Source organism: Rana temporaria, chromosome 3 (genome assembly GCF_905171775.1).
Source record: "Rana temporaria chromosome 3, aRanTem1.1, whole genome shotgun sequence".
NCBI classification, from domain to species: Eukaryota; Metazoa; Chordata; class Amphibia; order Anura; family Ranidae; genus Rana; species Rana temporaria.
The window spans coordinates 165638358-165652776 of NC_053491.1; the positions used below are offsets into that span (position 1 = coordinate 165638358).

At 48.0% G+C, this 14419-nt stretch overlaps 1 protein-coding gene across 2 annotated transcripts in view; it reads left to right on the forward strand.

The window, feature by feature from the left end:
* ASZ1 (ankyrin repeat, SAM and basic leucine zipper domain containing 1) overlaps positions 1-14419 on the forward strand; it is a 479027-nt gene that overhangs the window by 206274 nt on the left and 258334 nt on the right. For both annotated transcript variants that reach the window (XM_040343761.1, XM_040343762.1), the window contains one exon: positions 8213-8331. In XM_040343761.1, the coding sequence (XP_040199695.1) occupies positions 8213-8331 (119 nt within the window). The remainder of the gene's footprint in view (positions 1-8212; positions 8332-14419) is intronic.

Here is a 14419-nt window from a genome sequence, read left to right on the forward strand (position 1 = left end):
GGACGCGACCCGGCTGGCTGGCTGAGTCTGACTCCGAGTTTCTAGACCTGAACTGTTCGAGCTGCAGGGAGCTGACCCGACCCGCAGGAATTCTGATTTGCGGGGGCGCGAGGACGCGACCCGACCGGCTGGCTGGCTGAGACTCTGAGACTCGAGGACTGAGATCCGAGTTCTGAGACCTGAGAACTAAACGGGCGGGAGTACAGAGTACGGACGTCGGAGAGCTGGGAGAGTGAAGTGTCTCATGCTGGAGCAGGAAAAGTAAGTAGGAGGGCAGAGTATCCCTTCCCACTCATACAGCACTCGTCTGCAGTCCCAAATGGGGAGCGGTGGGAACGTAAGAACGAATGTGCCGTCTCACCCAGCCACAGAGGGGCTAGCTAATGGAGAACCACAGCACTACTTGCCAGCAGAGAAACATCCAAAACAGCTACTGTAAAGCCGTCAAAGCAAGTCCGACAAACATGGCAGGTGAAGGTGCAGCTGAAAGAGCCGTTGGAGACACAGCATGATATGCCAGGTGAGAGAAGAACTGAGCATAGTAAAATATTGTTTCCAGTAATATCTCCATCTGATATAAATATTGTGCAGCGTATACTGCAAGATACTGAGTTAAGGATGGATAATGAGGCAGTTGGATGCGATCAGGACTCTTTGACTGATAGCCTGAAATCAAAGGGAGCAGGGGGCTCAAAGGCAGTACTGGATGATAGAAGCAGCTTGACACACAGATATAAGGAGTCCTGCCTAAAAGTACAGGAAAAAAGGGGGGAGAGACCTGGTAGAGCTGGATATCAGAACATTGTTAAGTGCCTTACCCACTAAGGAGGATATTCAAGGGATGATGAGCAAGTGGTTAGGCCCACTAAAAGAGGAAATGGATGAGATACGGCTACTGAAGTGCTAGATAAAAGGATTAATATCTGTACAACTCCACAAGGACAGACCGATGTACCTTTTGATCAGCTGGAGGAGACAATTAGGCTGCAACACCAGAGACTGCTGACCCTACAATTGCAGGTAGAAGAAAATGAAAATAGAAACAGGAGGAATAACAAATACGGATTAAAGGTATATCAGAAGCAATTACCACAGCTGATTTAAGAGGGAGAGTGATGTCCATTTTTAATGAGTTACTATGTAACCCCCCTGACAATCATATAGAGCTGGACAGGGTACACAGGGTCCCTACAGGGCTCAAGTCGACACAAGAATCCCCAAGAGATGTCCTCTGTAGGGTGCATTTCTATAGGATAAAAGAGGAGTTAATGAGGGCAGTGTGGTTGAAAAGACCAATGGAATTTAATAAAGATAAAATTCAGGTATTCCCTGACCTATGCCGCCAAACGAGGGAAAGACAGAGATTAAAATCCCGTTTCCTGGGATGCCATTGGATGACTGTTCTGTTTATCATAGGAGGCAGGACTTTGTATTAAAGATGCCACAGAGTAAACAAGAAATTCTCCGGTTTGTAATCTGACGGCACTTGTCCCTCGCCTCTCCCTGTCCCCTCCGAGGCTGCAGATGGGCATCAATCAGGCTGCATTCAGGGCACATGTGAGGCTGCATTGATTTGCAGTGGTGAGGCTGCATTGATTTGCAGTGGTGAGGCTGCATTGATTGCAGTGGTGAGGCTGCATTGATTGCAGTGGTGAGGCTGCATTGATTGCAGTGGTGAGGCTGCATTCATGGCAATGGTAAGCCTGTGCGTGTTATACGCTGATAAATACGGTATATCCAAATAACACGCCCAAGGTCATCCTTAGTTCTGAGCAGCGCTCGGGAATTCGTTGGGGCCACAAAAAAGATATATACAGTATATCCAAATAACACGCCCGAGCTTATCTCTTCACCACACACCACCACAAAAGCAAGAGAATTCTTGTTGGGCAGTGTATTGGTGCTCGGACGAACACACTTAGATCAAATTTTAATGGTTCAAAAAATGTTAGGCAAAATGGTCAGCCCTCGAGCATGTTCACTTCATCAAATGTGGCCCTCTTTGAAAAAAGTTTGGACACCCCTGGTTTAGAGGGTGGTGGAGTGATAAGAGAGATGGTTTTTCTTTTGGAGGGTGGTATGGTGTGGGGGTGTTGGCTTATTTATTTACTTATTTGATGTACTTATTTATTTTTTGAGGGGGAAAACGGGTAACAAATGGTAATAAGAGAGGCACAGCGATGGGGGGAGGAGGGGGAAGGAAGACACATGGGTTCACAGGGAGGGAATAGAATTAAAACACTGATTAGATTTTAACAAGGCTTGTGTTGTCTTGCTGACTCACAGGGAGATAGGGATAAAATTAATGAGAAGGGTACACGGACCACAAAGTGGATTAAAGGGTCACTTAAGGAAAAAAATGTTTTTGCTGAAATGACTGTTTACAGGGTAAAGAGACATACAAGTTAACTGATTCCTTTTAAAAATGATTACAAATAGATAAAAAATCAATCATATAATGTGCCTGTAGGTTAGTTTCACTTTTAACCACTTGACACCCGCACGCCGTCATATGACGTCCAAAACGGGGACCTGTTATCCTGGGTGGACGTCATATGACGTGATGGGCTTTGCGGGGGGGATATCTCAATGATGCCTGCACCCGGAGGCATCATTGAGATATCATTTTTTAGCGGCGGCGATCCTGCGCACCGTAAGAACGATCATAGCGGCGGTTCCGCCGCTAGATCGTTCTTACAGGCGGCGGGAGGGGACATCCCCCCCTCCCGCCGCCATCCGGTGCTTCTCCGGGCTCTCCCGTCCCACCGGGGGCCCGGAGAGATGATCGCCGGATGTTTGCGATAGAGAAGACTGGTGACCAGATGGTCACCAGTCATCTCTATGACCGTCGGAGGCCCGGGCGCGATGTGATGACGTCACGCCCGGGTCCCCGTAAGTAAACAAACCGCAATTGCAGCTAGTTTGAATGAGATCTGTGAATTTTTTTTCACGATCTCATTCTTTCCAGCCTGGAGGAGAGATGTGGGGTCTTATTGACCCCGCATCTCTCCTTAAAGAGGACCTGTCACACACATTCCTATTACAAGGGATGTTTACATTCCTTGTAATAGGAATAAAAGCGATTAAAAAAAAAAAAAGTGTAAAAAAAAGTGTAAAAAATAAAGAAATATGTAAAATAAAAAATAAAAAATAATAATAAAAAAATTAAAATGCCCCTGTCCCCGGTAGCTCGCGCTCAGAAGCGTACGCACGCGTAAGTCCCGCCCACGTATGTAAACGTCGTTCAAACCACACATGTGAGGTGTCGCCGCGTGCGTTAGAGCGTGTGCAACAATTCTAGCACTAGACCTCCTCTGTAACTCTAAACTGGCAACTTGTAAAAATTTTAAAGTGTAGCCTATGGAGATTTTTAAGTAACGAAGTTTGACGCCATTCCATGAGTGTACGCAATTTTAAAGCGTGACATGTTAGGTATCTAGTTACTCGGCGTAACATCATCTTTCATATTTTACCAAAAAATTGGGCTAACGTTACTGTTTTGTTATTTTTTAATTTATGAAACCATTTTTTTTACAAAAAAAAGCCGTTTGAAAAATTATTGCGCAAATACGGTGCAAGATAAAAAGTTGCAATGACCGCCATTTTATTCCCTAGGGTGTCTGCTAAAAAAACATATATAATGTTTGGGGGTTCTGAGTAATTTTCTAGCAAAAGAATGATGATTTGTACATGTAGGAAAGAAGTGCCAGAATAGGCCCGGGAAGGAGGTGGGTTTTAAAGTCCGGTATTGAAGTGGTTAAACTGTTTTCATGTTCCTGTGAACTAGAGAGACACACAGAACAAAAACAAACAAATCCAGGGCAGTGTTTTGTTTTTAAAATGAATCTGGTTCTGTTAAGTTTTAGACACACAGTAATGACAGCTTAGACCTACAGTGAAAAGCTCCCAAGTACGATGGCTATAAGGAAAAAGACAACCAGGAAGTGTGGAGATCAGAGCAGAATTACAGCCACTTCAAAGCAAAAACGAACAATAAGGACATGAAAACAGTTCTGCAGTAAGGTAAAGGAAGCTATTTGGCAAAAAAAAAAAAATTCTTTAGTGATCCTTTAAGGGTAATAATACACATGGATCACTAAGAGGATAGAACAAATAGAAGGGGGTAAAGGCAAGGGTAAGGAACCGGAGAGTACTCGAGTGGTTGTGCCCCCTTAAGGGAAAGGAAGTGGAAGAGGGACAAGATCACAATAAATAGGAGGAGGGTAGGATGAAATTTGTCTTGTGTTTTTTTTTTTTTGAAGAGGGGAGGAGAGTTTGATCTATGTGGGAATGGAGGTAGAGACCATAGAGGGAATAAAGGTTTAAAGAGAAGGGAATCTGAATACAAGGATAGTGTGTGTGTTTGTGTTTGTGTATATATAGGTATACTGATATATAGGTACCTGAGAAGTATTAAAACAGAAATAGTTTTTTTTTTTTTTGTATACATGTATGTAACTCAATACTGTAACTTCCTGGTATTTAATAAGAAATAATGGACAATATGATTTGCTGAAGCAGGAGAGAAATTGGAGGAAAAAAGACCAAGATAAGCTTAAGAGTCTAAAAGACATTTAGAAGGGGAGGAAAGGGACAGGGGGGATGGGAAGGGAAAAATATGTTAATTTGTAAAATAAGAAATACTAAAAAGGAGAGAAACACGAATTACAGGAGACGGAGGGCCTTGCCTAGGGACGCCGGGCGTCAGCTCCGTTCTGCTTTTCAGCACCCCCACATTAAACGCCTCTCCTCCGGGTGGAGAATAAGCCGGAGGCGTTTTCAGTTTTTTTTTTTATTGTTAAAAGATGAAAGAGGGTGTAGATACATTAGAATATTTTTACAAGAAGTATTATTCCTGGCACGAAAACAAATAGTGGAAAAATTGATCCAGCCAAACCCACCGACAATCAGTCAATGGGTGAAAGCAGTAAACCAAGTGGTACCACATGAGAGAATATTGTATGAACAAAGGGAAATGTGCAGAAATATAAAAAGATTTGGGCAAAGTGGAATAGATCATACCTAATGATTGGCTCAAACTTACTGACAAACCTGTGCTGTGTCCAATTGCAGCACAGTGATGTGCATGCCCTGAAAACCCAGAAACGGGCTGCAACGTACAGGTACGTTACCTAGCCTGTAGCTGCTGCCCGCAGTAAATATACTCTGGGCAGGTGGTAAAGATAACCTCTGAAAAATGTTCCAGTATTGGAGAGCTGCCTACACTTTAACCACTTGTCGATGGCTGGTCGTCATATGACGTCCTCGGCTTTGTGGTGGTATATCTGATGCCTGCAGCTACAAGCATCATTCAGATATTTTTAGCCCCCAATTCCCTACACCATAAGAACGATCATAGCGGCTGTTCCGCCGCTTGATCTTTCTTATGGGGCGGCGAGAGGGGACATCCCGCCACTCTCCAGTGCATTTACCGACGCACCGCTGCGATCGGTGAGTCAGAGAACGTATTAGCCGGCCCCCGGATGTACACCATAGAGATTTCCGGCGAACCAGATGGTCGCCGAAGTCTCTATGATTGTTGGTGGCCGATTTATTTTAACAATAGAATTTTTTTTTTTTTAACCACTTACCCCCCGGACCATGTTGCTGCCCAGAGACCTTTTTGCGATTCGGGACTGCGTCGCTTTAACAGACAATTGCGCGGTCGTGCGACGTGGCTCCCAAACAAAATTGGCGTCCTTTTTTTCCCACAAATAGAGCTTTCTTTTGCTGGTATTTGATCACCTCTGCGGTTTTTATTTTTTGCGCTATAAACAAAAATATAGCGACAATTTTGAAAAAAATGAATATTTTTTACTTTTTGCCATAATAAATATCCCCCAAAAATATATAAAAAAAATTTTTTTCCTCAGTTTAGGCCGATACGTATTCTTCTATATATTTTTCGTAAAAAAAACCCGCAATAAGCGTTAATTGATTGGTTTGCACAAAAGTTATAGCGTTTACAAAATAGGGGGTATTTTTATGGCATTTTTATTAATATTTTTTTTTTACTAGTAATGGCGGCGATCAGCGATTTTTTTTTTTCGGTACTGCGACATTATGGCGGACACTTCGGACACTTTTGACACATTTTTGGGACCATTGGCATTTTTATAGCGATCAGTGCTATAAAAATGCATTGGATTACTATAAAAATGCCACTGGCAGTGAAGGGGTTAACACTAGGGGGTGGGGAAGGGGTTAAGTATGCCTGGGTGTGTTCTTACTGTGGGGGGGGGGGGTGTGGCCTCACTAGGGGAAACACTGATCCTCTGTTCATACATTGTATGAACAGAAGATCAGCATTCCCCCCGCTGACTGGACCGAGAGCTGTGTGTTTACACACACAGCTCCCGGTCCCCGCTCTGTAACGATCAATCTCGTGTGCCCGGCGGCGACCGCGCCCGCCGGGCACACGCACGGAAGTCGGGGGGCGTGCGCGCTTCCGGCGGTGCGCACACGCCCCTAGTGGCGGCTCAAAGAGCCGCCGTATAGCTACGGGCTCTCGCCCAGCAGAGCCAACCTGCCGCCGTAGAATGACGGCGGCTGGTCGGCAAGCAGTTAAAGTGCCTGTCTTTTTGCATGCAGAAACAAACAAATACGTAATTCCCGCCCACATATGAAAACAGTGTTGAAACCACACATGTGAGTTGTCACTGTGAACTTTAGAACGAAAGCAATAATTCTAGCCCTAGACCTCCTCTGTAACTCAAAACATGTAACCAGTAAAAATAAATTTAAAGCGTTGTCTATGGGAATTTACCCCGAAGTACCGAAGTTTGACGCCATTTCATGAGTGTGTGCAATTTTGAAGCGTGACATGTTGGGTATCTATTTACTCGGCACAACTTCAGCTTTCAAATTATGCAAAGAATTTGGACTGACTTCACTGTTTTTTTTGTCTTTTTCAAAGCATGATCTCCCCCCCCCCCACAATAAACGAGTTTGAAAAATTGGTGCGCAAATACCGTGCGAGATAAAAAGTTGCAATGAATGCCATTGTATTCTCTAAGGTCTCTGCTAAAAAAAAACATATTTGGGGGTTCTATGTAATTTTTTAGCAAAAAAAATATGATTTTTACTTGTAGGAGAGAAATATCAGAATTGGCCTGGTGGGCAAGTGGTTAAAGGGATTGTAAAGGTACAATTTATTTTTTCCCTAAATAGCTTCTTTAGTGCTGTCCTTCATGTACCTCATCCTTCGATTTTTCTTTTAAATGTCCTTATTTCTTCTGAGAAATCCTCACTTCCTGTTCTTCTGTCTGTAACTACACACAGCAATGCAAGGCTTTCTCCCGGGTGTGGAGTGTTGTGCTCGCCCCCTCCCTTGGACTACAGGAGAGTAAGGACACTCTCTACGTTGCAGATAGAGAAAGGAGCTGTGTGTTAGTGGGCATCCTGACTCTCCTGTTGTCCAATGGAGGGGGCGAGCATGACACTTCACACCAGGGAGAAAGCCTTGCATTATTGTGTGGAATTAGACAGGAGAACAGGAAGTGAGGATTTCTCTGAAGAAATTAGGACATTTTATAGGCAAAATCGAAGGATGAGGTAAGAGAAGGAGGACTGCACTAAGGTAAAGGAAGCTATTTAGGAAAAACAAATTGTACCTTTACAACCCCTTTAAAGCATTGTTCTGTAGTTTTAAGTTTTTGTAAGTGCATCCCTAAAACATGTTTTTCCAAATCTGGAAAACTCTCCTGATTCAAATATCCTTTGTTTAATAAGGTCATATACCACTTTGCTAGAATGTATTCCTCTTGCTTCAACTATCTATCTGTACTCTGATAAAACTAGAGGAGTACTTTACAGCAAAGGTATTAATGGAATGTGACGCTTTCATTTGTTAACTTGTTTGCTAATAGTTCTTCCAATTATTTATGTACTTGGGACATCGGTGCATGTTGGCATCTGAAAAAGTGGGCCCCTGGTGTTCTTGAGGTAGAGTATAGCGGTCGGATGTTAAAAGTCAATCTGTCATATTGCGTGGTCTTCATTGAACACTTGTTTGGGATAGAACATTTTTGCGCATAACTGGCATAGTATCCAATCTGGGTCATTGTGAGTTCAGTGGTTGTGGGTATGTAACAACAATTGTTATACTAGATTCGGCTCCACACATTTTGATTTTTTTCTATAGATTTTTATTTTGAAAATAATGCTGTTCTCGATATTTACATTAACTTGATGGCCTGTTTCTTACCTATAGATTTTTAGCATCCTTTCATTTTCTTGGAATCCCAATCAAAGATGCAACTTGACAAAGGAAGAGGCAATGTACAGATACCTGAAAGCACAGCCTGGATCTTCTGCAAACACTACCCTTAGGCAAGTACTTAATAGTTTTCCTATAAACAGTAGTATAACAGAAGCCCATGTAGGGACAGCTGAAAAATAAAGTTATAAATTGATCTGATTAAAGTGGTTTTAAAGGCATTTTTTTTTTTTTTTTTACCTTAACGCATTCTCAGCAATAAAGTGGAGCTATACCCATAACTTGATAAAAAAATGTATTTAGCAAGGATCATACATCCCACATTTAGACCCCTTCCACACTGGACGCGTTTTCCAGGCACTTTAGTGCTAAAAATAGCGCCTGTAAAGCGCCGGAAAAAAGGGCCAGCTGCAATCCCAGTGTAAAAGCCCGAGTGCTTTCACACTGGGGCGCTGCACTAGCAGGGTGTAAAAAAAATTGCGTTCTACCGACGATGCCCGGGCACTGAGTATAAAAGCACCCCAATTATGCTCCAAAAATTAGTGTGTGCTGTAAATTGCCTACATCATTGCTTCTTGCTGGAGGCTGCCATTTTCAGAAGCACAAAGCCTCATCAGTAAATCGTAAAGCACAGAACTATACCCATCAATTTACCGGTTTAATAAGTTGCATTTCTGTAATGCTGGAAATGAAAACTCACATTTGCTTGTGTCCTCAACCAAACTTTCAAACCATGAAATGGCTGGTGTCAGAACTGATTACATGTGCAACACCATGACCGTTGCAGTTCAAACGGAAGCAGCTTCCTTGGCTGTAAAGGATAAAAGGATTTCATTCTGCTTTAAGGCTCTCAGCAGATCTTCAAACTTAGTAGTGCCTAAAAATGGAGAGCAACTGAGCATGTGCAGAACAGGGGATTTTAAACCATATACAGTGGGTGACTGTGATATTGTGTTTTTAGCACGACAGCATCGCGCTGATTCTCGGCGACATGGTGCCGATATCTCGCCGACATCTCGCACTCGCTGGAATAGACAAAGCACATTCCAACATGTGCGTCATAGAAGCGACGGGGATCCGACTTGGATTCCCGCCAATTCTAGCGTCGGCATTTGGTATGCATTCATGAGAGGGAGAACTCCACGCCAAATTTTAAATAAAAATCCGGCATGGGTTCCCCCCCACAGGAGCATACCAGGCCCTTGGGTCTGGTATGGGTTGTAGGGAGACCCCCCCTACACCGAAAAACCGACGTAGGGGGTCCCCCTACAATCCATACCAGACCCGTATCCAAAGCACGCTGGCCGGCCAGGAAGGGAGTGGGGGCGAGCGAGCGCCCCCCCCCCCCTCCTGAGCCGTACCAGGCTGCATGCCCTCAACATGGGGGGGTCGGGTGCTCTGGGGCAGGGGGCGCACTGCGGGGCCTCCCCACCCCAGAGCACCCTGTCCCCATGTTGATGAGGACAGGGCCCCTTCCCGACAACCCTGGCCGTTGGTTGTCGGGGTATGCGGGCGGGAGGCTTATCGGAATCTGGGAGCCCCCTTTAATAAGGGGGCCCCCAGATACCGGCCCCACACCCTAAGTGAATGAGTAATGGGGTACATCGTACCCCTACCCATTCACCTGCAAGCAAAGTGGTATAAACACAAATAAACAACACAGGGTATTAAAATATTTTATTAGTCTGCTCCGGAGGCCCCCCCTGTCTTCTTTAGCTCTTTTAGCAGGGGAGGCTTCTTCTTCCGCTCTCCGGGGGGGGGTCTTCTGCTCTCCGGGGGTCTTCTCCCACTTTACGGGGGTCTTCTCCCACTTTACGGGGGTCTTCTCCCGCTTTCCGGGGGTCTTCTCCGCTTTCCGGGGGTCTTCTCCTTTCCGGGGGTCTTCTCCTTTCCGGGGGTCTTCTCCGCTTTCCGGGGGTCTTCTCCGCTTTCCGGGGGTCTTCTCCGCTTTCCGGGGGTCTTCTCCGCTTTCCGGGGGTCTTCTCCTGCTTTCCGGGGGTCTTCTCCTGCTTTCCGGGGGTCTTCTGCTTTCCGGGGGTCTTTTCCGCTCTGGGGGGTCTTCATCTATGTTCGCCGCTCTCCGCTCTTGACTCGGCGCACCCCGGTTCTTCCTTCCGGTGCCTTCTCCTTCAGGGCTGGCCGCCGCTATACTAGCAGGCGGCCAGCCCGCTCTTCTGTGACGTCATCTTCTTCACTTCTCTTCTTCAGCCTTCTCCCGATGTTGACCCGTCGCCTGCTCTCGCTGCAATGACGGGTGCGCGGCTTGCATCCGACTTATATAGGCCTCACAGTCCCATCATGCTCCGGTACCTACCCACGTGGGTACTTGCCCACGTGGTACCTACCCACGTGGGTAGGTCCCGGAGCATGATGGGACTGTGAGGCCTATATAAGTCCGATGCAAGCCCCGCACCCGTCATTGCAGCGAGAAGAGCCAGCGTGTCAACATCGGGAGAAGGCTGAAGAAGAGAAGTGAAGAAGATGACGTCACAGAAGAGCGGGCTGGCCGCCTGCTAGTATAGCGGCGGCCAGCCCTGAAGGAGAAGGCACCGGACAGCGGGAGGAAGAACCGGAGTGCGCCGAGTCAAGAGCGGCGAACATAGATGAAGACCCCCCAGAGCGGAGAAGAAAAGCAGGAGAAGACCCCCGGAAAGCAGAGAAGACCCCCGGAAAGCAGAGAAGACCCCCGGAAAGCAGAGAAGACCCCCGGAAAGCAGAGAAGACCCCCGGAAAGCAGAGAAGACCCCCGGAAAGCAGAGAAGACCCCCGGAAAGCAGAGAAGACCCCCGGAAAGCAGAGAAGACCCCCGGAAAGCAGAGAAGACCCCCGGAAAGCAGAGAAGACCCCCGGAAAGCAGAGAAGACCCCCCCCGTAAAGCATAGAAGACCGACCCCCGTAAAGCATAGAAGACCGACCCCCCCCCCGTAAAGCATAGAAGACCCCCCCCCCCGTAAAGCATAGAAGACCCCCCCCCCCGTAAAGCATAGAAGACCCCCCCCCCCGTAAAGCATAGAAGATCCCCCCCGGAAAGCGGGAGAAGATCCCCCCCGGAAAGCGGGAGAAGATCCCCCCCGGAAAGCGGGAGAAGATCCCCCCCGTAAAGCGGGAGAAGATCCCCCCCGGAAAGCGGAAGAAGAAGCCTCCCCTGCTAAAAGAGCTAAAGAAGACAGGGGGGCCTCCGGAGCAGACTAATAAAATATTTTAATACCCTGTGTTGTTTATTTGTGTTTATACCACTTTGCTTGCAGGTGAATGGGTAGGGGTACGATGTACCCCATACTCATTCACTTAGGGTGGGGGGCCGGTATCTGGGGGCCCCATTATTAAAGGGGGCTCCCAGATTCCGATAAGCCTCCCGCCCGCATACCCCGACAACCAACGGCCAGGGTTGTCGGGAAGGGGCCCTGTCCTCATCAACATGGGGACAGGGTGCGCTGGGGTGGGGGGGCCCCGCAGTGCGCTCCCCTGCCCCAGAGCACCCGACCCCCTCCATGTTGAGGGCATGCAGCCTGTTACGGCTCAGGAGGGGGGGGGGCGCTCGCTCGTCCCCACTCCCTTCCTGGCCGGCTAGCATGCTTTGGATACAGGTCTGGTATGGATTGTAGGGGGGCCCCCTACGTCGGTTTTCGGCGTAGGGGGGGTCTCCCTACAACCCATACCAGACCCAAGGGCCTGGTATGCTCCTGTGGGGGGGAACCCATGCCGGATTTTTATTTAAAATTTGGCGTGGAGTTCTCCCTCTCGGGATGCATAATGCCAACGCTAGAATTGGCGGGTATCCAAGTCGGATCCCCGTCGCTTCTATGACGGCTTTGTCTCTATCGCGGCAAGCCAGCTTGGCGCTGGCTCCCGCGATGGGGCTCGCAGGTGGTCAATCTTGCCGAGAAAGGGAGCGAGATTGACACAATATCGCGGTCACCCACTGTAGGCACTTATCTTCAACGTTTTATATAGCTATATCTGCAGAAGGGGCCAGCCTGAAGGGATCTAGCAGGACTTTACTTGTACGTAATTCCGTGCAATAGATACCACTGTGGGAGCCAATCTGTGGGTCTGGCGGACGCGATCACTCCCCAGATAAATAAAATGGGGGTTCTTGCAAATCAGGAACACGGATCAATCACTCTGTTCATCTAGTGAAAGCATCCCCTAGAGATACACTTGACCCTTTGATCGCCCCTGGTGTTAACCCCTTCCCTGCCAGTGTCAATACAGTAACCCTGCATATTTCTCTTATCGTCCATGGACGGACACAGCTCCTTAAGTCTTGACAAGTGGGTTATGTTCCCTGTTTACAGGAGAGGACTAGGCAGAAACATGTTAAATGGTTAAATACATGTTACATTAACAGAGTTGAACAGCCCTGCCCAGGGGGCGGTCCCTCCAGACATAACCCTCCTCACTGCAGCATGCAGCCTCAGTTTCGTTCTGCCTAGCAAGGAGAAAGGACGTATGGCTCCCTTTGGGCCCAGCGCCCTGAGGAGAAATGTTATTTTATTTTCACTTTTTCTTGAAGAATCTTCTTTCAACTGTCGGCTGAGTGACAGGCTGGATATTATAGATCCTTGTAGTCTACTCAGTCTGACCAGCAAGCGTGGGCACACCTATGCAAATAGGCTTGGTCTGCCACGCCGTACCCCATGACTCCTGGGGTGGCCAGTGAGCTTCGCTCGGATGGGTAAGTACAGTCCCTCCCGCTTCGGTGGGTTGGTACGGCTGGGCATTCCTGGGGTTCGGGTGTCCTCTTCTCCTCCCTTCCCCTGCTCTTTTCTCTCTGCTGCATTGCTAAAATGCTATTTTGTACATATACAGCATGTATATTGTCGGGGGGGGGGGGGAGGCTGCCTGAGGGGACTGTGTATATGGCCAACAGAGCCTATAGCTCAGTGGTTACGTGCCTGCCTGCCATACATTGAGCCTGTCTGGGGCTTTCCTGTGAGGGGCTTTGTCCTTTGGGAACTTTTTAAGCCTTAAAAGGCTTTTTACTGTTTAAATGCGGCATTTTGCCGCCATCCTGCTGACGCTGGCGCCATTTTTTGGGTGGTTTTTCAATTGTATTGAAAACCCCATTGGCGGCCTTTTTGTCATAGCCGCGCCATTGCGCAGGCTAAAATTGCGGTCGGCCATTTTCCTGTGGCCGTGTTCTGAACGCTCGACGGCCATCTTTGGATGGTCCTGGCACCTAGTGCTGTATCCTACGGCGCACACAGGTCCCTTCGGCTGCTGCGTTCCCTCACGGTTTCTTTCCTCCCCACACGCCGTGTGCTGCGGACGGATGGAAGCGCTGGGCAGTCCCCTCCCGAGGTGAGCCCCCTGGATACCCTGGTCAGTGCAGCATGAGGTGAGTGCCCTGCATAGGGCCTGGGAGCGTCCGTTTTTTGTGTATACATATACAACAGGTGTATGTATTACTAAACGTTGGAGTCTGTACCTCACCCTTCCCCAACATGCTGTCAGCAGATGCTTAGTGCCATGGGTGCTTTTTATTGTTGGTCCTGGACCTTTTGGTGCCAGGGTGGGGACTGCGGTCGGGTGGGGGTTAAAAGAGTGCCTCCTCCCCCCGTTAGCCCCTGGGGAATGCTCTGTCATGGAGCCTGGACCAGGTACCTGGGTCTGCAGGATAAGGCATTATTGGGTGCGCTTCTCACTGCTGCGAGGAACTCTCTTTAGCTGGATAGTGCAGCTAGGTTTCCGCTGAGGGCTCGGTCTTTTTTTGCAAACCAGACCGCTCTGTGTAGGTTTTTCCTCCTGTGCCCTCTTTTATTTCCTGATGCGGAATGAGAAAAGCCGCTGAGGGCTTTTTGTAGTCCCTCACCGCCCCTTTTAGGAGAGCCCTTTCAAGAGGTGGGCCTCTTCTCCGGTGGTGGACCCTCCGGGGGTCACATATAGGTGACCACCCCCCCACCCCGCGTGTATGGATCTGTCTGTTAGATGATCCGAAGTACTGACCCGTTCCATGTCTACCATGCTGGGGTCTGCCTTGCGGCTTATTGTACTACGCTGGGGTCCCAGTCGGTCCCAGCTGGTCCAGTGCCTTGTTTATGTCTGGGGTTTTTCACTAGATGCCGCGCCCTTGGTATCCAGGGCTTCGGTCTTGGAGATGGTTGCCGCCTTCTCAGGTTGGAACACTGGTCTGCTGGCCAGGCCTCTAACATACGCCCTGGCAGATTTACCCTTTATGGGTGGGAGACCCTTTGGGTC